This window comes from Gadus morhua, chromosome 20 (genome assembly GCF_902167405.1).
Source record: "Gadus morhua chromosome 20, gadMor3.0, whole genome shotgun sequence".
NCBI lineage: Eukaryota > Metazoa > Chordata > Actinopteri > Gadiformes > Gadidae > Gadus > Gadus morhua.
This window is the reverse complement of record NC_044067.1, coordinates 18,808,286-18,832,698: the sequence shown is the minus strand read 5'-3', so window position 1 is coordinate 18,832,698 and position 24,413 is coordinate 18,808,286. Positions and strand designations below refer to the sequence as shown.

Below are 24,413 nucleotides of genomic sequence, written 5' to 3'. Positions count from 1 at the left end.
TGTGTAAATAGTGTTTTGATGGTTTATTTTTTGTTTCTTTGTGTAGCGGCCCCGACCTTTGAGACCATCATGGAGGATCTGGACGTGTGCGTGGGAGAGACCCCCCAGTTCGGCGTGGTGGTGGAGGGGAAGCCGGTCCCAGACATCCTCTGGTTCAAGGTGACTACATTCTCTGTGTTATTCCTTCTGTGTTCATTGTAATACAATGATAGCAAGCTGTTCTAGTTAAGACTAGATAAAGTAAGTAATAAACTAATATTTATGTATAAGTACACTGTGATAGTGTGATTATCCGTTACGAGCCGTTTTCCGATTTTCTAAACGCCTTTTAATGGCTAATCACACTACTACACAATGTAGTAGTATACATATATAAAGGTTACAGGATAAGTTAAAGGGACACATCACCCATTTGAATTTAGCTTTGTATCGTTAGAAACCAAGTCATATTTTTGAATGGTCTTGCATCATTCCCTCATTTTCCCCTGAGACGGGAGAGACGTATCTACCGCTAACATTTCCTGCTTTAAATGACAATGATTGCGTCATTTAAAGCAGGAAGCGTAAGAGGGGGGGTGCTCTAAAAAACTACAAGCACATTACAGATCAGTGCCAGTGGGTGGGAATTTCACCGATGTGAATTTGCGCCAGGGGCGTTTCTAGGTTTCTGAAGCATCCGGGGCTTAGCCCAAGAGGGAATAGGACAGTGCGAGCGCGGTAAATTTTGTTGTATACTTTATTGTGCATGCACATTTTTTTTCATAATGCTTTCCCTAAATAAACCAAATAGGCAGGTAATTATAGCTTTGCTACCTGACTGCTGCTTATCCCCAGACATCTAAAGTTCCATTCAAATTATTTCAGAGTAAAATGAATACAAGTGAGACAGACCTTACATTACCTATATCAGGGGTGTCAAACTCATTTTCACAAAGGGCCACTCTTTGATGAAATGTTAATCACACTAAGGGCCGACACGGAGTTTACTGACATGCCTTCTTTTTAATCCAAAAAGTAAAGACAACATATCTATGAATATATTGCATACAACCTGCGTACAGGGTCATATAGGCTAGGTTCATTTCAACATTTTCGGGGACAAATTATAGATTTTTTGAGCGTCAAACATTTAATTTCCTGCATTCTGGTCGATTCTTATTCATCTATCTGTGCCTTTTCTGCATCAATTTATGGTGGAAATATTTTTTTTTCTGTGAAGGAAAAGACAACATTCAGGTTCCTAAAGAAACAACTATTATGGAATATAATGCAGTAAGGCTCTCAGGCATCCTGGATTTTTCAAAACTTTCTGCAAATTGAAAACATATCACATGTTTTGGGTATTTCCTTTTTAGGAATCATGACTCAGCACCAGTGTTAACTATTTATGACACTTAACATTGGTAATGAAATGACAGCCACCATTAGAAGGGTGGGCAGCTAGCTAGTTAGCTAAATTATAACTTAAGGCAAAAGTTAGAAACAAATCATGTTAGCATTCATCCTTAGTCAGTCATCAATATTGGCATGCTATTTAGCCTCATAGAATGGCCTACTTACAGCCCACAGAAAACTGACATATTTTCTTCAATGCAAGTTCATCAATTCATGGCTTAAAATCTTAAGCAGTAGAACAGAAATTCCTAGCAGTAAACTACGCAAGAGTCATAACAAATGGGAGAATGTGCGACGTGCGGATATGGCACAGGCTCTGCATGCAGCAAAATATAAAAAAAAAAATATTTTTTATTTTTTTATTTTTTTAACAAAAAAGATTCGGGGCTAATCAAATCAGATCCGAGGCTTTAGCCCCGAATAAAACAGCCTAGTGACGCCACTGATTTGCGCTACGGTATGGTTTTTGACGTTACTGTTTGACCGTTGTGACCGGTAGATCACACAAGCGCTAAAGAGGCAATGATGTAGCACCAGAGACGCAGTCGTTTATTCATAATATCATCCGGCGCACACAGCTTTTGGCTGTGTTCTATACAATATTAATTTATTATAATTATTATTATAATATTATAAAGACGTCGGCACGGGTCTTATAATGCAAACCCCCACCCGCCCGTACCCGCGAATTACATTCCGCAGCCAACCAGACCCGCTATAAATTGATACCGACGCCCGACCAGAAGGAAAACATAAGATGGAATGCCGGGGAATTACACTATCTGGTGTTTGGCGAGGCGCAAAACCTGCGACCGACCCGCATTCTTCAGGCGTCTGACCCGACCCGCACCCTTGTCCGACACAGCATCATTTTTCACCCGTCGGTTACCCAAACCCGTGCAGGACCCTGGCCGAGATAACCCCCACTACTAGTCTTTACTTGTTTTGGAAGTACCAGAGACGTCCGAGAACCCAATGCAGTTTTTAATTCATAATATCATCTGTAGGCGCACACACCTTTTGGCCGTGATAATATATAGATATCTATGTATTATATTATTTAGATATAGAGCTCCGGGAGTCCGCAAACGACAACAATCACTTATCCTCCATGCTGCAGTTCCCTCTGGACTGCAGGGAGTGAACGCTGATTGCCTGTTATGTTATGTCCCTCAGGCAGTGAACGCTGATGGAATTGTGGGAGTTGTCATCTTCAATCCACAAGCGCCAAACAGTCTTTGTCTGCATATTCTTGGTCAAGAAGTCACTAAATTAGAAATTTATGTTACTATTCGCTTACATGACCCACTTTCAATACTTATTTATGTCTCCAAGTGTGAAATTCTCCTTTAATGGTATGATTGATTTTAAATAGAAATATGGTTCAATAGAGTATCATAAAATGCATTTAAGGTTAGCTTCTATCATTTACACAAACGTTAAATAATTTATATTAAAGTTACCCTAATACAAATTATACAGAAGTTGAACAAATATAATTATAATATATATATAGATATATACATATCAGTTATACTTAAGTTTATACAAAAACAATTGATACTAAAGTTGACATTGTCATTTCAGAATGACGTCCTGCTGGCCGAGAGCAGCCATTACACATTTGTGTACGATGACAATGAGTGTTCCTTGGTGATCCTGAACACGCGCCGAGAGGACTCTGGGGTGTACACATGCACAGCCAGGAACCTGGCAGGATCCGTCACCTGCAAGGCTGAACTGACGGTGCACGCAGGTAAAGAATGTGTGTGTGTGTGTCTGTGTCTGTGTCTGTCTGTGTGTGTGTGTGTGTGTGTGTGTGTGTGTGTCTGTGTGTCTGTCTGTGTGTTTGTCTGTGTGTGGGTCTCCATCCACGTGTATTTATTGGTTAGTAGTCTGATCTAAGATGTGAGTGGGGTGTACAACGTCATCGCTGGTGTGAGAATACCTCAACAATTGTTTTCAGCTCTTGTGCTTAGAAACGACTTTGTCCTGATTTCCTCGTATGCATTTGATGACAGACAACCAAAAAAAAAAAGAACTAAATCATACTTAACTTGTCTACATCTGAATTATTTGAATTACTGACATTTTGACATAACTTAAGATTGAAGAAGGCATACCTATAGGTTTGGTCCATGAAAAGAATATCCCAGAATAGCCGAAGAAGGTGAATCACCAAACGCCCACCCTGTTCCAACAATATCCTTACAAGCTAAGGATGGTTATGCCACATACAGTATTTGACAGAAGTGTCAAATCATATTTGAATACTAATTCATGCAGGAAACAAGCCAGAACTGATACAAAAAAAACCTATCAAATAACAAAACTAGTTAGTTAACTGGTACATTTCCCCTCAGTTAGAATGTGAAAGAATGGTATTAAATTGCAGTTTTTAGATTTTTCTTTTTTAAAAAATGTAATATTTTCTTTACCAGCTAAAAGGAAAGAGAATCCCATAGAAGACGAAAAGACCATTTTGCGAAAGATGCGCAGAATGACCGATTACTACGAAATCCACAAGGAAATTGGAAGGTAGGTTTGAGTTTAATCGTGCGAAAATTAAGAATGATCCTTCCATTCTCTTTTCCTCCGAAATATATTGTTTTCATTTGGTAGGGACTATAAGCTATTTCAGGATAAACTAAACTAACAAACAGGAGTCATGCTAAGGCAACACTTGGTTGTTCTTGGAGCTATGTGAGGCTAATGCTGAATATAGATATGCCCATATCCTTAACACCGCTTCTACCACACCTCCCTCGCTGCCAGAGGTGCGTTCTCCTATGTGAAGCGCGTGGTCCTGAAGGTAGGCAAGACGGAGTATGCCGCCAAGTTTATCTCGGCCCGCGCCAAGCGCAAGGCGTCCGCGCTGAGGGAGATGAACCTGCTGGCCAGACTCGACCATGAGAGGATCCTGTACTTCCACGACGCCTTCGAGAAGAAGAATGCTGTCATCATCGTCACTGAGATGTATCCTTCCTGCTCGATTTTAACCTCCCTGATCCACCTCCGTGTGACAATTATAAAGCTGTTACTGTAGTTACAACTCAAGCCACTAGAGACTGTTAATGGGAAAACATACTTTGCAGGTTTAAGAAATTTGCTTTCCCTTTAACTATTCGTTTTTTTTTGTGTTTGTGTGTGATAAAATATAAAACACGAATATTTATCATATAATAAAATTAAATAAATCAAATGTAATTGATTTGATAAAATGTGATGATGTTTATTACATGATGTACCTAAAATCCATCCACCGCACTGATCTAGTGTAGTCTTGTGGAGTCTGATCTATTCTACGCCCCTTTACTCTAGTCAAATATAATCAAATGTGACTGTGCCTTAATCCATCTAATAAAGATGCCACGAGGAGCTGCTCGAGAGATTTGTCAAGAAATCTATTATCACGGAGTCTGACGTGAGTTGGTTTTGTGAGATTAAAAATTTTAACATAAAAGTCATGTAAAAAAAAGCTTTTGAGGCAACACTGTACTTTACTGTCTGTTCGCCTCCAGGTGCGCTCCTGTATGAGGCAGCTGCTGGAGGGACTGGACTACCTTCACCAGCAGAACATCATCCACCTGGACATCAAGGTGCTACACATACGGGCCTCATAAGATAACTATATAAATCCCCCAGAGGGGAATTTCCTTTGTTACAACAGCCTAGCAGCAGTGGAAAACACAGGATAAGATGCAATACAATAAAAAAAAATTGTCGATAAAAACAGAAATAGACGCTAAAGTAAATGCTAAAGTAAGAACAAATATAAAAAATAGTGCAAAGAAAAAAATGATACGAGTCTTTAAATCACAGTATATTAAAGTGCATGAATGCAAATGTAAACAAAGAGAAGAGGCATAGTTATCAAGGTTTATTCACCCAGCTTGGTTCTAAACACACATTTACCCTGTCTTAGCCCACAGTAAATGGATGTGCGCCCAGTGGGACTTTTTTGCATTGGCACCTATTGTGGGCGCCTGGTCTGTGATGCTCAACAGTGGGGTAACCAATCTGAACAGAAACAGGGTTTGCGGTGAAATCAAACGGTGCGGGGAAAAAGGCAACTCAAATCTTCACCAGGTCGGCAGTTGATGTTAGGGTGCTCTGTCTGGCTCTTCCTGTTATGGGGGGCAGAGAGAGAGAGGGAGGCCAAGCTTAGTGGGGTCTGTGGTCCCTGCCACTGACCTCTTCACCCTGGTACGGCTCTTGGGAGTTTTGGGGGTTCTTCTCCAGCTGAAGGCCTTCTCTTTCATATCAGCACGACACAATTTACACAGATCAAAGATCTGTGTAAACAACAGTCCTTCGGTCCACTTGGACGTAATTTCACTATAAGGGTTCAATGAAACTGCTACATTTGCACAACATTTATTTGCGTGAATGATTATTTATTTGTTGATTTTTAGATCATTTTATGGGGTTTTTACTATATCTGAATTATGTTGGACAGTTTGAAGTGTCCAATTTCATTAGCACTGAAGCACTTTAATTGTTTTACCTATGTAACTGTCCCACTTGTGTTTGTGTGTATGTGATGTCAAACTATGTAACGGAGGCTCACTTTTAAACTGCGAAACAAGTTTACCTACAAATAAAGTAACCTGAACCTGAACCAGTTGGGTTAAGAGTGTTGGCCACAGGGCTCTTACCACGAGACTGGCCTAGTGTGTGTCTGGAGTCCACGCGCTCCTCCAGCCAGTCTGTCTTCAGCTTGTTCTGGTGGGGTTAAAAGGCCTCCTGATTGCAAGGCTAACTCAGCACACCTGTGAGTGGTAAGCTGAGACACCTGAGCGGGGCAGGGTCTCTATGATACAGCTTTTAGAGTAGTACCTCCCATCCAACACCACACCCCTTGGCTGCCTTTGCCTTTGTGGCCACCACGTGGCCATGTGGGGCACTACTCAGCGGCTGGGCCACCACACTTTGCAAAGTCAGTTCTTAACATGGAGGCTTCCTGCAAAGGTATGGCAGTTATAGGAAGCCTCCTGGAAACTGAGCGCCAGATATATTTGGTCTGATGTGTTGCTGATGTGGATGTGACCCCTGGGGCAGGATAGCCCTAACCTGTAAGCAAATAAATATAAAACAAAATTGAAATGGGTAACATTATTAAAACATGCACTATGTAACATTTTCTCTACGCATCTTTATATAATGTCATCATTTTTAAGTATTTAAATCAACAAAGAGCGACATCTTGACAGATAATCACCGTGCTTCTTTTTTTTTTTCAATAATACCAAAATGTGGTCTTCTTTTACAATGTATAAATGGATATCTTCACAGTCGCAATCTCAATACATTATATATTTCCCCCTGCTTCTCTCCCAGCCCGACAACATCCTGATGAGCGATGCCCACAGCGATCAGATCCGGCTCTGTGACTTCGGGAACGCGCTGGAGCTCACGCCCGGCGAGGCCCAGTACTGCAAGTACGGCACCCCCGAGTTCGTAGGGCCAGAGATCGTCAACCAGTCCCCCGTCTCCAAGGCAACCGATATCTGGTACGGTCCTTAAATTTCAGAATTACCCCCAGTAATTAAATTGAAGAATGTATAAATTGCAAAGACATTGCCCTTTCATAAAACCATTCCTCTCTGTTTATTTTTTTTCTTCCAGGCCAATCGGAGTCCTTGCATATTTGTGGTAGGTTCATTTATTTAAATCGAAAGCAATCAGATCAGAAATAGCAATTTGAATATAAATATATGCTGGCCAGAATATGATTTTAACAATGGTAGCAGTTGTGAAAGGTGCTGTAAACTGAGTCAAACAAAAAAGAGCAGTAACAATAACAGTAATAATCTAGCAACTCTTATAATTAAATACAATTATAATGCATTGAACAATTGATTGCAAGAATACGTTATTGGTAATCAGTGAGTGGAGCTCAATGTGTGTGTTTGTGTGTGTGTGTGTGTGTGTGTGTGTGTGTGTGTGTGTGTGTGTGTGTGTGTGTGTGTGTGTGTGTGTGTGTGTGTGTGTGTGTGTGTGTGTGTGTGTGTGTGTGTGTGTGTTTTCAGCCTGACGGGGGTTTCTCCGTTCGCCGGGGAGAACGACCGCAGCTCGGTGCTTAACATCAGGAACTACAACGTGGCCTTCCAGGAGAACATGTTTGCTGAGGCCAAGGAGGCCAAGGGCTTCATCATTAAGCTGCTGGTCGCAGACCACCTGTGAGCAATAATCTAATTCAAGTTTAGAATACCATTCACAGAACTTACTGGAAAAGGTTTTTAATTCTATATTTCATTATCGAGATGGATCTAAACGGGGCATTCTGTCTTAATATGTATTCAACAGATGCCTCTTTAAAAAGTAACTTGAATATATATTATTTTGTCATTAATTAACAGGGTAAGGTATCTATCTCAAGGATGTCTACACCTTGAACCTTTTAGCTGAGAGTCAAAAACACTTTCCACTATACTATTCTGCTCCCAATGTATGCAATATATCCTCACATAATTATTATAATTTTTTTGTAGGAGGCCTGATACTCAGGAATGCCTCCGCCACCCCTGGTTTAAGGTGAGCCACCTTAGGATCTGTAAAAAATTCTGGGAGTACTGGGAGTTTATTTTTGTAGTTTAATGACTTTTTGTTGTTTTTGTGTAGACACTTAGCAAGGGAAAGGCTTTGAGCACAGACTCCCTGAAGAAGTTTGTATTTCGAAGAAAATGGCAGGTACGATGTCTAATTTTTCTCGTACATCGAGAATATCCTAGAGCATATGTACCTATAAATGTATATTTCTAGTTAAAAATTCTGATGATGTCACCTTTCAGCGATCGCTAATCACCTACAAATCCAAGATGGTCATGAGGTCCATCCCGGAGCTGTTGAACGACTCCACCAGTCACATCTCCATCGCGGTTCCCAGGAACCTCAAGGAGGGCTCCCCTCTGCCATCGTCCTCCTCCGACTCCGACGAGGATATTGACGAGCCGCCCTTCATCCCGATGCCGCTCCACATGGAGTTCTCCGGCTCCAGGGTTTCCCTCAACGAGATCCAGGGAGCTGAGCAGGACAACGGGAAGCACAACGGTTCCACCGACAGGTCTTCTGCCACCGCCAATGAGCAGCCCATGGAGTTGGAATCCGGCGTTGCGGAGGAAGACTGTGTCGAAGTCTTTTCCGGCAGCAAGGGTCGCCTACGCAAGCGGTCCAAGCAGGAGAACGACAAGAGCTCCTCGGACGACGAGCCGCCGGCCGAGCTGCCGCAGCGGTCCGAGCAGTCCCGGAGACCCCTGCGCCGGGGCTCCAGTGTGGAGTCGGACAAACCGGACAGCGGCCGCAGACGGGGGGAGCTCCGGCGGGGTGGCTCGGCTGACAGCGCCCTGCTGCTACGCATCACACCCGAGGAAGGACAAGCCGGGGAGACCCCACCGGAGGAGGGAAGGAGAATCCTCAAGAAGGCTGTGTCCATGGAGCTGCCGAGGAGGAGCGCAAGCCCGGGCGGCGCCCACATGAGCCAGGAGGACTACGCCATGAAACTTGAGCAGATGAGGCAGCGGCTGCTTCGAGGGGGCACCGGGGACAAGAAGCTTAGCGGGCTGCGCGGGCCTCTGTTTGAGACGTTGGAAACGTCAGAGGGCTTCGCTCGCGGCCCGCGCTTGGGGCCGCCTCCCTTGATCCGGGCGGTATCCAGTGAGTGCTCCCCGAGGGAGGAGGCTCCGAAGCCAAAACTGCTCCGCAAAAGCGCTTCATTTAGTCAGGGTGACACTGAGCCGATCCCCCTGCACCGCCGCTCCGGAGCGCCTCTGGAGATCCCCTTGGCCCAGGTAGAGCAGAGGAAACTCAAGGAGGCCATGTCCATGTCCTCGCTCACTGAGCAGCCGAAGCTGGACTCCCGTCCGGTGACACCCAGAAACCCTTCACCCAGGCCACAGACCCCAGAGTTGGTTGTGCAGGAGAGTCCTACGAAAACAGAGAGTGTGGAGTCCTTGATGGAGAGAGATGCGAAACTGGACGAGGCTATGAGTGAGAAGACGGACGGTTTGACGACAGATAGTAATTTTGACGAAAGATCAAGCACGAGTGGTTTCTCCGAGAAGGACATGAGCATATCAGAAGACCAGATGATGGAAACAGAGTACACAGGGCAGAGGGAGCCGACACCACCTCCTCCTCCTCCCATGGCCCAAAGCTCTGTGATAGAAGAGGAAATGGTAGAAGAAGAAAAAGAAGAGATAATAGGGGAAGTGGAGAAGAAGACTGTTAATGTTCCAGAGGAGAAGGACAAAGGAAATGAAGAAATGGAAGAAGAAGAAAACGAAGTGAATATGCCTGATAAATCCTCTGATACGCTCATCCCCAAAAACGCAGTTATTGTGACACCTACACACGACCATTCAAGGGTTCCTGGAAGTGTTTTCGCCCAACTTCCAGCACCTACACCTCCTGCTGTGGTTGTTCTTCCAGACGGAAGGAGGTCGGCATATGCTAGCATCATGCAGACCATCATGGTACCCGCAATTACACCTGAAAATGCATCCTTTTCGTCGAACCCCTCTACTCCAATCGCCGCTCAAGGATCGTCAACATTCCCAACGTCAACCCAAATTATTCAGCCACCTGCTGCTACTGCCCCATCTCCTCTGTCACCTGTACCTACACCTACTCCATCACAAGCACCTCCCCCTACTGAAACACCCTCTGCCTTCCCTGGTCGCTCAAAGCCAATCATTGTTTCATCCAATGAACACGCCGCTGTCTATTCGCGAGTTGCATCGCCCGAACTGATCGCCAAAGAACCCAGCCCACCCCGCGCTGTCTCTGAGTCTCTGACACGGGAACTAAACGCCGGACACGACTTCCAGGACATAACATCTGAAGAAGTCTTCGAGGCACGCTTCAAAAAGCGTGAGTCGTCACTGACGAGAAGCTTTAAATTCCTGACTAGATCAAAGAACGAAGACAAACCGCCAGTGGTGGCCCCAGACGCCACGGAGACGGGGGAAGACATCTACCGCCCGGGTCCGGTCGGCGGTCCTCTGGAATTCGCACCGAGGAGACTTGAGGAGAAGTCGAAGTCTGTCCTGGATCTCCGTGAAGCTCAGAAGGACCAGGGCTTCATGAAGAGGCTCTCCATGCGTCTGAAGAGGACGCCGTCAGCCGAACGCAAAGAAGAACTGGCCAAGGAAGAAGAACAAGCTGCTTCGAAGCGCAGAATGTCGTGGACGCTGGGGCGAAAGGGTTCTCAGGAGAAGAAGGAGGTGGAGATGTCGAGGATGGACGGTGGAGCTGAAGACGTGCAGCCTGAGTCAGAGGACAAGGAAGTGAAGAAACCCCAAGAATCTCCGGTCCTGGCGATGCGCAGGAAGATCGAGTCGACAGTGGCGGGCATCTCCACCAGGATCCGCAGCTTCTCTGAGGAGCGGAAGGTGTCAGACGAGAAGGAGCAAAAGCGCACGCCCATCTTTTCGATGCTTCGCCGTGCAGCCTCTGAGAATCGCGGCGTCAAGACTGTGGTGGTGCCTTCGAACCAGCTGGCGGCTCAGACCAGTAACGGAGCCTCTTCGGAGTCCCTGGACTCCATGTCCAGCCTCAAGTCGGACACGTCCAAGGGTAGGCTGAAACCATGCTCTCAACATCTTCAAATTTTTACTTTACAAGATTTGTATCAGTTCTAAAAAAATAACTTGACGTTTATCATCATAATGTTATTTTGTAGTTGAACTAAATTAGCCTGGTCCTACCAGACTCTCGTACTTAATTTAATTTGCAGAGAGAGTCTGGACCTGATCAATTGACAAACGTTAACTCACTTGAAGGCGTGTGTCTGTTGAAGTTTGAAACTATTGGATCTGCCCAGTGCCACTCTGGTTCTGCCATAACCAATCGCTAACCTTTGGCCGAGAATCACGTTGCGAGGCAGGCTGTAAACAATCCAAACACTGTGCGTGAAGATGTCCGTCAACGAGAGCTGACTTTAACGTCATTGTTCTCAGCCACTCCCTCTGTTCGCTGATGGACGCAGAAAATCTGGACGGAGAAAACCCACTAACATGCCGTAGACCAAGAACGTAGTGCTGAAGGGAAATTCTAATTGAGCGGAAGTACTTAGGCGGGCGGAGCCAGGCTACACCTAAATGCCTTTTTGACACAAATACCTTTTATCTCTGAAATCTCTTAATGATGATTAACCTTTTTTTTATGTGTTTCAGTTGGAGAGGTTGAGCGCAGGTCGCGCTGGGATCGCTGGGGCCTGACCAGAGCAAAACGGGACAAGACCGTTTCACAGCCGGACATTCCTACCGCTATCACCAGAGACAGCAGTGGTCTACGGACACGCCAGTACTCTAAGCTGGCAGCCGGTACGCTAGTGTAACTTTAGTAGTGCTCTGAATTAATAATTTGATGACATCTTCAATGATGAGAATAACATATGCTGTATGCAAACTGTTCTGCTCAATCCATTTTAGTTCATACTCTGGTATCAAGATGTTTTGATTAATTCTTTGAGTGTATCACATCTCTCTATAATATATAATTATTTGTTTGCCTATTTTTATCTGCCTTAAATAAACAGCATAATAGTGCAGGGCTGAGTGTTCTTCTAGAACCGGCATTATAACCATTCCCCATCTACATGCTATGACTCTCTTTAAGTCGTGTCTACTTCCTGTGTGTCCGCTAGACTTTGCTCCAGTGTTCCACATCAAGCTGAGAGACCATGTGCTGCTGGAGGGAGACCCAGTCACTCTCAGCTGCCTGCCTGCGGGAAGCCCACACCCCCACATCGCCTGGGTCAAAGGTCAGGGGATATTTTTTTTTATGTTACCATTTCGCCTTATTATATCTAATGCTTTGCAATAAGTATAATAAAAATAAGTAAGTAAGTTAGTAGGTAGATACTTTATTTATCCCCTTAGGGAAATTCAGTTAGTCAGTAGCAACAGACTGTACAGCACAGTTGACAAACAATAGAAAGTGAGCAATATTGCAAATAATAAAAAACGAATACTAGAACTACTATTAGAATACTCGAACAATACTACTGTGCGGTATTCTCATGTTTAATAATTGGTCCCTGATAATTACTATTATGAATCTCAGATTCCGATCCCTTATCCATATTGACAAAACAAGCCAATGACGAAAGTTTCCCGAAACAATCATCCGACATTAACTCCAGCTGGTGTCATGTCTCCCCAGATAAGAGGGCCCTGGAGATCGATGCCCGGATGAACCTGATCTCCTGCCCCGACGGCCGGCAGCTCCTGATGATCATGCAGACCACCAAGAAGGACGCGGGGCTGTACGAATGTGTGGCCACCAACCCTCTGGGCGCCGTGTTCAGCTCCTGCACCATCTCCCTGGCCCGTGAGACCACCTTTACTTAATCTACAAAAACCCTTTAGAGTAGAGTAGTCTGAGTAGTTTTCATTTGCGACGAGTTACAGATTACATTTTATAGTCAACAACAGATACAGTTTTGTAACAAACCCACAATGTAACACAAATGTCATCATACTCTATAAATAAAGTGTGATTCACAGCAATTACATTCAATACAAATATTCTACGTTCCATATTCTACGTTCTCCTGGAGCAGTTTCATAGGTCCTAAGTATGGATACCACCCAGTGTCCGCCTCCTGTATTCCCTCTCTAACTCTTTGATGACCTGTACGTTGCAGGCCTTCCCAATCGCCCAGGGACCCCTGAGATCCCCCAGAAATACAAGGACACAGCTCTGGTGGTGTGGAGGCCCTCAGACAACCTGGCTCCATGTACCTACTCTCTGGAGAGGAAGGCAGAGAGTGAGTCCACCCTCCAATAGTATTTTACATGAATCTTGTGTGTGCATACTTCTGTATTCTCAGAAGTATGCAATCCCATGTTAAATTGCTTTATGTCTCCGTTGTTGTGTTCAAGGCTATTGAATGTTACCCAGGAAGCTTAAAAGTGTTATGCACATTATAATTGTTCATCTTCTAATCTCATTTATCCTTTCCTATCTCCTCTTCTTCTCCCTCTCCTCCATCTCCCTCTGCTTCCCTCTCCTCCCCTATTTTCAACTCTAATCCTCTCCTCTCCTCTCCTCTCCTCCTCTCTTCTCATCCCTCATTTCCCTCCCATCCCCCTAATGACCCTTCTCCCCCACAACCCTCTTGCCAACCCCCCCACCCTCCTCCTCCCCCCTCCCCACTCCTTTCTTCCTCCTATTCTCTGCCCCCCATTCACCTCTCCTCCCCCTCCTCCTCCAGGAGAAAGCTTGTGGCTCATCGTGGCTACAGGGGTGGCCGACTGCTACTACAACGTGGTTGACCTGCCAGCAGGGTTATCCTTCCGCTTCCGGGTGGCGTGTGTGAACAAGGCAGGCCAGGGCCCGTACAGCAACCTCTCTGACCAAGTTTGTCTGGATCCAACAGGTCCGTACTCATCTTACTTCAGTACACAATCAATCTATCACACTCGTTTCCATGTGGTGGTTGTTGGTCAACATACCAAACAAAGTCCTTAGGGGATTAACACCTACTACAAGTACTAACTAATCTTTGTGGGATACATACGGAAGCGATGCTCGAGGATAACGATGATGATGATCGATAATTAGCATGATCATCCTTCATGTATTAAATGTAAGGGGTTCATATGATGGCACAGGCAACACACTCTGTTGTAAATTAGTGTGCCCCTTGTATCTTATCAAATTTCTACAATCAGTCACACATCCCGTCTCTCTCTGCGTGTGTATCCAGAACCGCCCAAAACCAGCAGCACGCCCGTGGTGGTCAAAACGGCACCGGCCGCCACCCCTCCCGTGGTGATGACTTCATCCATGACCGTGACGCCCATCAAACCGGCTCAGAGCAAACCCATGGTGACCACCACCCAGACCGCCACCGCTACCCCCACAGTCACCCTCGCCGCCCCAACCGTCCCCACTGCCACCACGGCAAAGCCCCCCACCGCCCGGCCCGCCCCCATCACCAGGACAACCCCGTCGCCCACCGTGGTCGTGTCGGCGGCTAAAGCGGTGTCCCCCGCGCCCAGCGCACCCACCCGCCCAGCGCCTGCCCCCAGTCCGACCCCTACCCCTGTCACTGCGGCCCCTGTGGCCCAGCCCAGCCCCCCAGTCAAAGCCAAGACCACCCTCAACATCAACATGGGTGGCCCCAAGGCCAAGCTGGCTCCGCCCCCCATTGTCCTGCCCAAACCGAGGAGCCCCGTCCCAATGTCGCCGCCCCCTTGTGTCACCTCATCCACACCCGCCCCCGCCATCGGGAAGCCCATCTCCTCTGTGCCCATGTATCGCGCCACTCCCCCCACCTCTCTGGCCGTAACCTCGGTTACGACCATCTCCCCTACCCCCACCCCCACCCCCATCACAACCATCACCATCACCTCCACCGCCGCACCTGCTCTACCCCCGGTCGTCTCCCCACCCGTGGTGCTGGTGTCAAGGTTGTCGCCCATGGCTGGCCCCCAGGGGGGTGTGGACCCCCACGGGCCCCCGTCCGGCAGGATCACCCCCTCTGGACGAGCCACCCCGTCGGGACGCAGGACGCCCCTGGGACGGCCCGGAGAGGGGGCTCTTCGCCAGGGAGTGCCCCAGAAGCCCTACACGTTCATGGATGAGAAGGCCAGGTATGGAGAAGTTAATGGACAATGGTGGAGTTGGAGTCAAACTAAAAATGCATTTGACATTTGATTCATATAAGTTCATGTAAAGGTTAATTTCAAGGTTGATTCCATCCATTTCAAAATGAATATAACATTTCATAGAAAAATACCTTTCATAATAAGAATTTGGAATGCTTTGATATACTGCCTTTCTGCCTTATTTGTACAAAAGAAAAACTAAAATACCATCAAATTAAGTAGATCATACTGCTACAAAATTCAAACTGAATCAGACGTTCCAATGAAATCCTGCTACTAACCTGTATTTGTATGCGAATAAAACAACACAAAGAAACAATCTCTTCGCTCACAAAATCCGAAGTATTCGGTTGATCAGCCTGCTGCTGCTTCTCATCACCGCACACAGGGGCCGCTTTGGGGTGATCCGCGAGTGCCGGGAGAACGCCACTGGCAACTTGTTCATGGCCAAGATCGTTCCGTACGAGGCGGACACCAAGCAATCGGTGCTGCAGGAGTACGACATCCTCAAGTCCCTGCACCACGAGAAGGTGATGGCCCTGCACGAGGCCTATGTCACGCCGCGCTACCTGGTGCTCATCGCAGAGTGCTGCAGTGGCAAGGAGCTGCTCTACAGCCTCATCGACCGGTAGGGCTGTAGGGGACGTTCAACCTGTGTCTGGGATGATGAATCGAGACATTCAGTAGCTTTCACCCAAAGTTACTGCGGACATTGAAACAGAAATATAGACAAAGAAATACAGCCAATCGTAGTAAACTGTAAAATAATGTTTGTAGTTGTTTTAAATCAACACCATTTGGTCTGTCCTCCGTAGGAATATAATTATTTTACACTTAATTCCCTCCACTTAACTTCAACAACTTGGGCCGATTATTCTCGTAACAAATTGCACGTTGCCGTTTTTGGCGTCCGGAGGTTCTGTCATAACAAAGTAGAACTGCTAGATCCCGGATTAACATGTGGCTTTCCCTGAGCAAGATATCTAAATCCAAGATCATTAATGACCAAAATATCCCCACCAAAAAGAATGTAATCAATGGAAAAACATTATATTCTGTTATAAATACTCTGGGTAAAAAGTGTCCGTGGGTGTGCCACAGGTTCCGCTACTCTGAAGACGACGTGGTGGCCTACATCATCCAGATCTTGCAGGGGCTAGACTACTTGCACACGCGCCGCATCCTGCACCTGGACATCAAGCCGGAGAACATCATAGTCACCTACATGAACGTTATCAAGATCATCGACTTCGGCAGCGCCCAGAGCTTCAACCCCCTGTTCCTCAAGCAGTTCAGCCCCCCCATCGGCACACTGGAGTACATGTGTAAGGGTTCTCATGGATGGACGGAGTGGTACCATAAGTTAGCTGGTGTTATTGGTGCTAATGATAAGCCCTTCTATACTGTGGGCTCAGCATTGGTACTGTTTTTCTATACTTTGCCATCTCTGCTTTTATCAGAATCAGAATCGGAAATGGATTTATTGTAAGGATTTTGTTTGGTATGTTGCTGGGCAGAATAGTACTTATACAGAAATACAACGCATAACTTTTCTGTCGGGTTAGATTGAATGCATAACTATATTTTAGGGCACAACACATGCAGCGTGGTCTATAGCACAGCAGTCATAATATTATTATGTATTCGTTAGATCTGTTTATCAGGGTTGGAAAACTAATAGCGAGGGACTCAGCACCAAAAATGCTATCCCTGTTTTTATATTTTATTTGTCCAATTAAATTTTGTGACATTCAATTTGGTTTCATGGATGTCATCGGGGAATATGCTTAGTGGCTCTGGTGACATTACACACATATATGGCAAATAAGGTAAACCCCCAAAATATAAAGTGAGAATATAAACCCAGGGAGCTTTGGTTCCTAAAGATTTTGGTTTGCGTTCTGACTAAACCTCCCTCCTCCCTCCTTCCCAACCCATTCCTCCTCCCTCCCTCCCACTATTCATACCCACACCTCCTTCCTCGCCCTATTCCATACTCCCTCCCTTTTTCCTACCCTCTCCTCCAATCCTCCCTTCCTCCCTCCCACCCCTCCCTTCCATCCTCCCTCCCACCCCTCCCTTCCATCCTTCCTCTATTCCACCCTCTGCTCCCTCCCTTAATCACCTTCCTTTCTATCTCCTCCCCTCCCTTCCTTTCTCCCTACCTCTCCCTCCTCCAATGCTTCCTTCCTCCCATCCTCCCTCCCTTCTAATCTTCCTCCCATCCTTCCTCCCTCCCTCCCTCTCCTCCCTCTCCTCCCCGCTCTCTCCCCATCTTCTCCTCCCACCCTCCCCTCCCTCCAGCTCCAGAGATGGTGAAGGGGGATGTGGTAGGTCCTCCGGCAGACATCTGGAGTGTGGGCGTGCTGACTTTCATCATGTGAGTTCAGGAGATCTCTTGGTTCTCCAACCCCGTTAGATCTCTGCAAATAGCAGCGCCTCGCCATGGTTTTTATTTTTACATGCAAAGGAGGAGTTGGGTTGAAGGAGAATTCAGGATTACGTTTGAGTCATCTTTCCGGCCCAACGCCTGTTACTGTTGGGTAGAGGCAATTTTATTATCAGCTTATTTTTATTTTTTGTTGTTGATTAGAACTGATATAACCCCTAGGATGGGTTTCCTTTTCATTCATTTGATTTTTGAATTGGAACAATTAGTGTGTAGTAAATACCAATTTGTTGTCTCATTACTTAGAAATGGCCAATACAGAATGATATCATCTGTTACGTTATATGGCGCCATTGACTTGTTTCTTTCATATACCTTTATGTGCTTCCTACACTCTCTTTGTGTTGTTCTTCAGGTTGAGTGGAAGGTCACCTTTCATGGAGAATGACCCCCAGGAGACGGAGGTCAGGATCCAGGCCGCCAAGTTCGACCTCTCCAAACTCTACCAGAATGTATCCCAAAGTGCCTCTCTATTCCTCAAGAAGATCATCTGTAGCTACCCCTGGTGAGTTGGCCTGCAGTCACACAGAATAATACTCCCAAATAACAATACTTTTGTTTGACACATTTGAATTGAATTTGTTGCAGTTGCTCTTTTATAGGAAAAATAAATATCGCTGTCTATGAAGAAACTACAAAGAACCCGTTTGAACATCAATGGTTCAACTGGAATGATGTAAACGGTTTATAACCTACGTTTAAGGTCTTGTTTATAACCTACGGTTAAGTCCTGTCCAACTCAATGGTTCTCCCTAGCTCAATTAGCCGAGCAGGGCATTTACCCTGACAGGGTTAGAGGTTTCGTTCCCACTGGGGGCCACACATGCTAACAATTTAATGCACTGACAGCATTGCAAAGAGGAATTTGATAAAAGCATCCACCAGCAGATAAACTTCACGATCAACCCTGATTTCCCGCTCATAAAATAAAACCTGTGTCAACCCCCAGGGCCCGGCCGGCTATCAAGGACTGCTTCAGCAACTCGTGGCTGCAGGACGCCTACCTGATGCGGCTTCGCAGACAGACACTCACCTTCACCACCACACGCCTCAAGGAGTTCCTGGCGGAGCAGCAGAGGAGGCGCGAGGAAGGGGCCACCAAGCACAAGGTCCTTCTGCGGTCCTACTCCTCCACCGGCCCTCCCAGCCCTAACGTGCAACCACCCAGCGCCACTACAATGATGACCGCGGTCCCCCCCACTCCCGTCAGCCCCTAAGCTAACTAGCGGGGCTCAGGGTGTTGTCATTCAGAGCAAAGGAAATACCTAGCTCGTTGGAGAGCAAAGTGTTACAGGTACTGTTGTTGGTGGGCCCAAGAACTGGCTTTGTGGGTGAAGGACACGCCGATACAAACAAGAAACAAGAACTTTGGTCTCTTAGAAAAATGGAATTGTTGTAATGTTTTCTGGAAGGCCAAAGTCACTTTGGGAAAGAAAACAATGAACCAGGTTTGAGGAAAAGTAGTAGGCTATGATGATACCAGTTAGAATGTCAAAGAAAAAAAACATTTCATGAACGAGTACTTTATTTTAATTCAAGTTCTTATGCTTGTACCTCAACGATTGTACCTATCCCCTTTTATATACATTTTCGACAGGAACCGTTGCAACCCTTTTTAGTATGCACTTTTCAAATCAACAATTTGGAATATCATTTTGAGCCTGTGGAGCTATGCCAAACATTTTAAGTTACACCTAGGGCACTAGAGTTTAAGTTTGGCCTGGGGTTAAGATGTTGTGAAGATTATATACATTAGTTCCTCCCAGAAAAGTAGCATATCATCCATTGGGTACAACTTGCATTGATTTAAGTTAGTTAAATCAAACTTTGGTTAGAAATGTATTATGTAAGTGTACTTTAACACAAGTGCTATCCAAGAAGACAATAGAAAAAAATGACGTCAGTATTAAAATATTTATTGTATAAATATTTTTAGTGTGAACAAAATCTAGGGCCATTTACAAGGCTTATATGAAGAGTTGATTTGAACAGTTTGCACACAAGGGAAACGTTAGGGGATGTTAGGGACGTAACAGGGATTGTATCGGACATGAACAGCACTGTCAATCATGTTGCCGTAATCTTTGTTCTCATGAAGCATATGCCGGTTTGTAGGATTTTCCAAATAAGTACCTCACAAGGTTACACAGCGTGGGGATGATATTAACAAGGGCTCACCGTTAAAAACAAAGCTTTTGATCAATGCAAAAATGTTAGAAGGAAAACTTTTATTAGACAATTATTTTTTTTATTCCTTTTTTCTCAGATCAATGGAATGAAAGAATTTCCCTTGGCTGTAAAATATAGGGTAAAACAACAGGACACAATCTTTGTAAGCATTCTGTACAGTTATCAATTCATTGTTGAAGACAATTTTGGACTGTTTCTAGTAAACTACCCGACAACAGAACAATTAAGATATCAATTCAACTAGCGCAACAAATTATCTGTCAATTGATTAAGGATTTTAAAATGTGACAGAGATGTCTTATGAGTATGAGTGGTTTTAGGGTAGCTCCCAAGTGCCCTTAATGTGTAAGCATCAGTCATAATGAAACCATTTTCCAATGTTAGGGCTGAGAGATTTCGATTGTAGGTTGTATTTTTGTCACAATACTAACCTTTTTTAAAGAACAATTCTGACTACTTTGTAGTTAAATTTAAATAATCAAAATAACACCAATTAGAAAGATAGTGTAGATACATCATGGCTGTTTTTAAAATACCTTTGTCATGCAAGAGGAAATAAAAAAAGTATATTATCGGCATGTGAAACCTTTCTGGTGTTACATGTTTACATTTTAATGGAACAACTTCACACATTTAATGAGAGATATAAATTAGCAAAAAGAAAAAAAAATTGCCAGTTTTACTACAAAATCGTTTTAATCTTCAATTTGGCTGATTTTATATTTAAAATAATTTATAATGATTTCAGTGCTTAGGTGCAATTGTCACTGCCATTGTCTTCTTTTAAAAAATTATATTGATTTAAATTTAAAGTAGAACAGTGCCGGTCCTCTACACCCCAGACGAGAGAGTGAAAATACATTGGGGTGTAATATCAGTGAGACTGCCCTACCCTCATATGAATTTTGTTACTTGGTTATGTGACAGGAATTTTGATACAACCTGATAACAGGGCTTCCAGATGCCAAAAAAATGATATGATTGCGAGAAGCAGTACATTTTGTAAATCCTATAATATATTTAATTGAATGTATTGCAGGGCTTCAAGTGATTGATATCAGACCCCCTTCCCAAAAAAGTAAAATGATATAGTTTCGTAAGTGAAGGAGGATTATCGGTTTTCCTGTTCAGATCATAGATCAGATCTTCGTGTTTGCATTTGTTCGTTTATTTATTGAGTGATTGTATTTGGCCTCAATTGAACTCCCTTTGTTTTGGTGAAGCTGAAGAGCTCTGGCATGTAGTAAGCATGACAGCTGTCACACTTTGCCCAATAAATAGCACATGGAGTACACACATACTGTATGTCTGATCCTTGGTATGTGTCTTTGTTTTGTTTTAGAGAAAAATGCTGTGTGGTTATAAATAGACAATGCGTATATTCTATGCATTGGCATAGAATGGCAGGGCAAGTTTATCTATGCAGCATCTTTCAAACACAGAGTGCTTGGCAGGATAACATTGAAAGGAAAATCATTTAAATAAATTTAGCGTAGTTTACAGCAAAATGTATATTTGTTCAATGCAACTAATAGATTTTCAAAATGTTTATTTTATAAATTTCTGTAGGAGTGGTAATTGATGACCTAATACTACTCCTGTCCTGATCATGGCTGACCCGTCACATATCAATAACAATCATGATTAATGGTAGTCGAAGATTTCTAGTCCTAATCATTGCCGACTGGTCCTAGGATCATGCCTATATCATTGTAGAAATCCCGTGTGTGTGTGTGTGTGTGTGTGTGTGTGTGTGTGTGTGTGTGTGTGTGTGTGTGTGTGTGTGTGTGTGTGTGTGTGTGTGTGTGTGTGTATGTGTGTGTGTGTGTGTGTGTGTGTGTGTGTGTGTGTGTGTGTGTGTGTGTGTGTGTGTTTGTCCATGCGTGTCTTTGCTTATTTGGCACTCCCTGAGGCCAGTCTCAATATCAACTCCTTACGTTTTCGGTCCTCCAAGTGGCAGCTTATTAAACCATTAATCAATTCCCTGGAGCATTTCATGTGAAGACTATATATGGATGAGTACCAGTTCTCTGGTCGGACCACTTGCTGCCCATCCTAAATCAGCCACACCAAATTTTTAAGTCAAGGCCTAAACAAAGACAACCAGCATATTCTGATTGAGGCTTTGAGGGGCCCCAAAGACCCCAAAGTATCCCTAAAGTATATAAAGCCTGCTCCCAACCAGGGTCAACTGACTAGAGTGGGATCAGAAGTGGAGCTCCAAGGTAAGCTAAAGATTCAACTTAACATTGTGTTGTAGTTAGATTAACCGCTCTGGCATAGGGAGGGAGGGGGAAATTACAGTGGGGCAATTTGATTTGATTCTATTTAGATTTAGAAGTATTTTTGATTGGACAATATCAAAAATATTGAAATCATAATGTAAGAAAACCGGTCAAAAGTAATTTCCATTTCAAAGTATAAAGCGGCCTGAGTGACCATTCTAGAAGCTGTGATATAAGCTGAGCTCGACTGAAAAGAGTCGCTAGTGTTAAACGGAGTTCATGGCATGTTTTGAAATCTGGCCTAGCTTTTCTTTGGTCCATTACTTTGTTTGTAGACCTATTTTCTTTGTGGTTCATGACTCACTAGACATCTAGTGCAGTCAGTTGTTAATATAAAGTGAAAACGATTGGTTTCTTTTCTGTTCTTATTCTATTCTAATCTAGGTTATTCCATTCCATTCCGTTCCATTTCATTCCATTCCAATCTATTCAACCCCATTCCATTCCATTCCATAGTTTTCCATTGCATATATCATTTCTTCCCATCCCACATCCCAGCCCTGGGAGAAGGGCCCTCCAGGATCTTCCAGGACCTGAGCGATGTGGTTCTCCGGGAGGGCAGCGCTACCGAGTTGTGGGTCGGACTCGGGTCAGCGCCTCCCCTGACCCCTTCATTGTCTGGACCAAGAACGGCCAGCAGCTGAAAGAAGGACCCAAGCACCATTACGTCTTCCAGGACCAGGACGTGGTGGCGCTGGTGGTCTAGGAATGGCTCGCTGGACAGTCTTTGGAGGTACACGGTCACCATCGAGAACCCCTTTGGAGAGACATATTGGTCAGCCTAAATCTTGGTCAAGGGTAGGTAGGAACAGGCTCTTATGAACATTGTTTTTCAACATTCAGATCCCCCTACCTAGCTTACATTTAGAACCATGATGGCGGCTTGGTCAATAATTTTAGTGTTTGACTACCAGTGAAAAGGTTCAGAGTCCAAAGTCTAATTTAATAAACTGGTCTTATCTGATCCAATTTTAAACAATGTTATGTAATGTAGTTGAGTCTAATAATCTGACCTAATTTAATGTGATGTAAAAATATTTAGTTTAATAATCGGATATAATGTAATCCGGGCCCATGCAATATAATTGAATGCCATCTAATTGAAAAGAGAGACATCTTAACTCTAATATAACTGAAGAGGGTCAACTCAAAGCAACAGAGCCTAGCCCATATATGGTTAACAGTAATGACAGACATGTTCCAGAGAACGTTTCCCTGTAATTATTCACAAACCACTGGCATCTGACTCCCGGTCTAGTGCGATCCATGCATCACGCTGAGAGTCATGATCCTCTCCGTGTCTTCCTTACAGCCTCAGCTAAGGTATCCAAAGGCCCCGGTGACGTGAAGGCCAAGACAGGTGAACGGTGATGCTGAAGGCTGAGATCAGTGGAGAACGCCCAGCCGACAGCTCCAATATGATGACAGGTGAAGAATACATAAGGACCTTATATTGTACAGGAAAGCATGGTCCATAATTTATTGTTGCGTTAATAGTGGGTTACTTTTAATATTTGGTATTTTTACTGTAAGACAAACATAGGGCATATGCCATTGTATTTCAAATCGGAATTTAGGCTAATATTCCAAAATAAATAAATTCATTAGCAATTGTTTGAGTAAACATAAAATTGATCTAAAACACACATTACCAAAGCCTGCATTATTTAGGTAGAAGGTGATATAATGTAAACAGATAACCCCCACGGCGAGTCTCGTTGTGGAAATACCAGAGACGTCAGAGAACCCCACGTGTTAATATGCGCCATAACACCAACAGCAGAAGGGTTATCCAAATAACAAAGAAGTGTAAAACACTTGCGTTACAGTGTGTGTATTCACACACACACATGTGGCGCTCGCATGGTCGTAGCTCATTGTCTCATTGGCGGGCCAAATTCTCTGGGCGGGCAAGGCGAAGAAAGGGGAGGTAACATGTCCCTGTATGACGGCATACAGGGAAGATTCCAAATCGGCGTACAGTGTTATTTTGTACCGTTACCTTAAGCTGTCACACATTATTCTCTATCAACGATATCGGGGTCATGTTCAAAGATGCATACACCGGTAACTTAAAAATATGTTGTTGAAGAATAAAGAACAATTTTATTAAGGGATTGTCTGTAAAGAGTCTTTGATGAAAATTATGCGGTATGCCTATGAGCAAACTATTTTCAAAGCTACACGGTGGTAAGGGATCAACAAACACACAAACTGTTGCTACATTAGGTTATATTAATTATGATATTACATTATATATTATATCATAAATCGTACATAATTCTTCCTTCTATAAATTTAAACTTGATCAAAATCAAATTGATCACATTGAAACTGAATATAGCTTTTGTATTTGAAATAATAAACCTGAAAATATACAGGGTGATTATCTAACTCCAGTGTGTATTATAAATCTTTAACCGTCACTTTGTTGTCAACGATCTAATGCAATGATATGATATGGGGGATGTGTCA

General features: G+C 44.2%; 1 protein-coding gene across 2 annotated transcripts in view; it reads left to right on the top strand.

Annotated features, from left to right (window-relative positions):
- spegb (striated muscle enriched protein kinase b) overlaps positions 1 to 20,949 on the top strand; it is a 55,570-nt gene extending 34,621 nt beyond the window's left edge. For both annotated transcript variants that reach the window (XM_030342872.1, XM_030342873.1), the window contains exons 19-41: positions 47 to 159; positions 2,983 to 3,151; positions 3,837 to 3,933; positions 4,171 to 4,371; positions 4,762 to 4,819; positions 4,917 to 4,994; positions 6,736 to 6,908; positions 7,024 to 7,050; positions 7,428 to 7,577; positions 7,890 to 7,932; positions 8,020 to 8,088; positions 8,190 to 10,971; positions 11,571 to 11,720; positions 12,044 to 12,160; positions 12,562 to 12,729; positions 13,046 to 13,168; positions 13,616 to 13,780; positions 14,111 to 14,999; positions 15,403 to 15,642; positions 16,116 to 16,339; positions 17,319 to 17,394; positions 17,819 to 17,968; positions 18,413 to 20,949. In XM_030342872.1, the coding sequence (XP_030198732.1) occupies positions 47 to 159; positions 2,983 to 3,151; positions 3,837 to 3,933; positions 4,171 to 4,371; positions 4,762 to 4,819; positions 4,917 to 4,994; positions 6,736 to 6,908; positions 7,024 to 7,050; positions 7,428 to 7,577; positions 7,890 to 7,932; positions 8,020 to 8,088; positions 8,190 to 10,971; positions 11,571 to 11,720; positions 12,044 to 12,160; positions 12,562 to 12,729; positions 13,046 to 13,168; positions 13,616 to 13,780; positions 14,111 to 14,999; positions 15,403 to 15,642; positions 16,116 to 16,339; positions 17,319 to 17,394; positions 17,819 to 17,968; positions 18,413 to 18,680 (6,530 nt within the window). In that variant the 3' untranslated portion in view covers positions 18,681 to 20,949. The remainder of the gene's footprint in view (positions 1 to 46; positions 160 to 2,982; positions 3,152 to 3,836; positions 3,934 to 4,170; positions 4,372 to 4,761; positions 4,820 to 4,916; positions 4,995 to 6,735; positions 6,909 to 7,023; positions 7,051 to 7,427; positions 7,578 to 7,889; positions 7,933 to 8,019; positions 8,089 to 8,189; positions 10,972 to 11,570; positions 11,721 to 12,043; positions 12,161 to 12,561; positions 12,730 to 13,045; positions 13,169 to 13,615; positions 13,781 to 14,110; positions 15,000 to 15,402; positions 15,643 to 16,115; positions 16,340 to 17,318; positions 17,395 to 17,818; positions 17,969 to 18,412) is intronic.
- Positions 20,950 to 24,413: the final 3,464 nt, after the last annotated feature.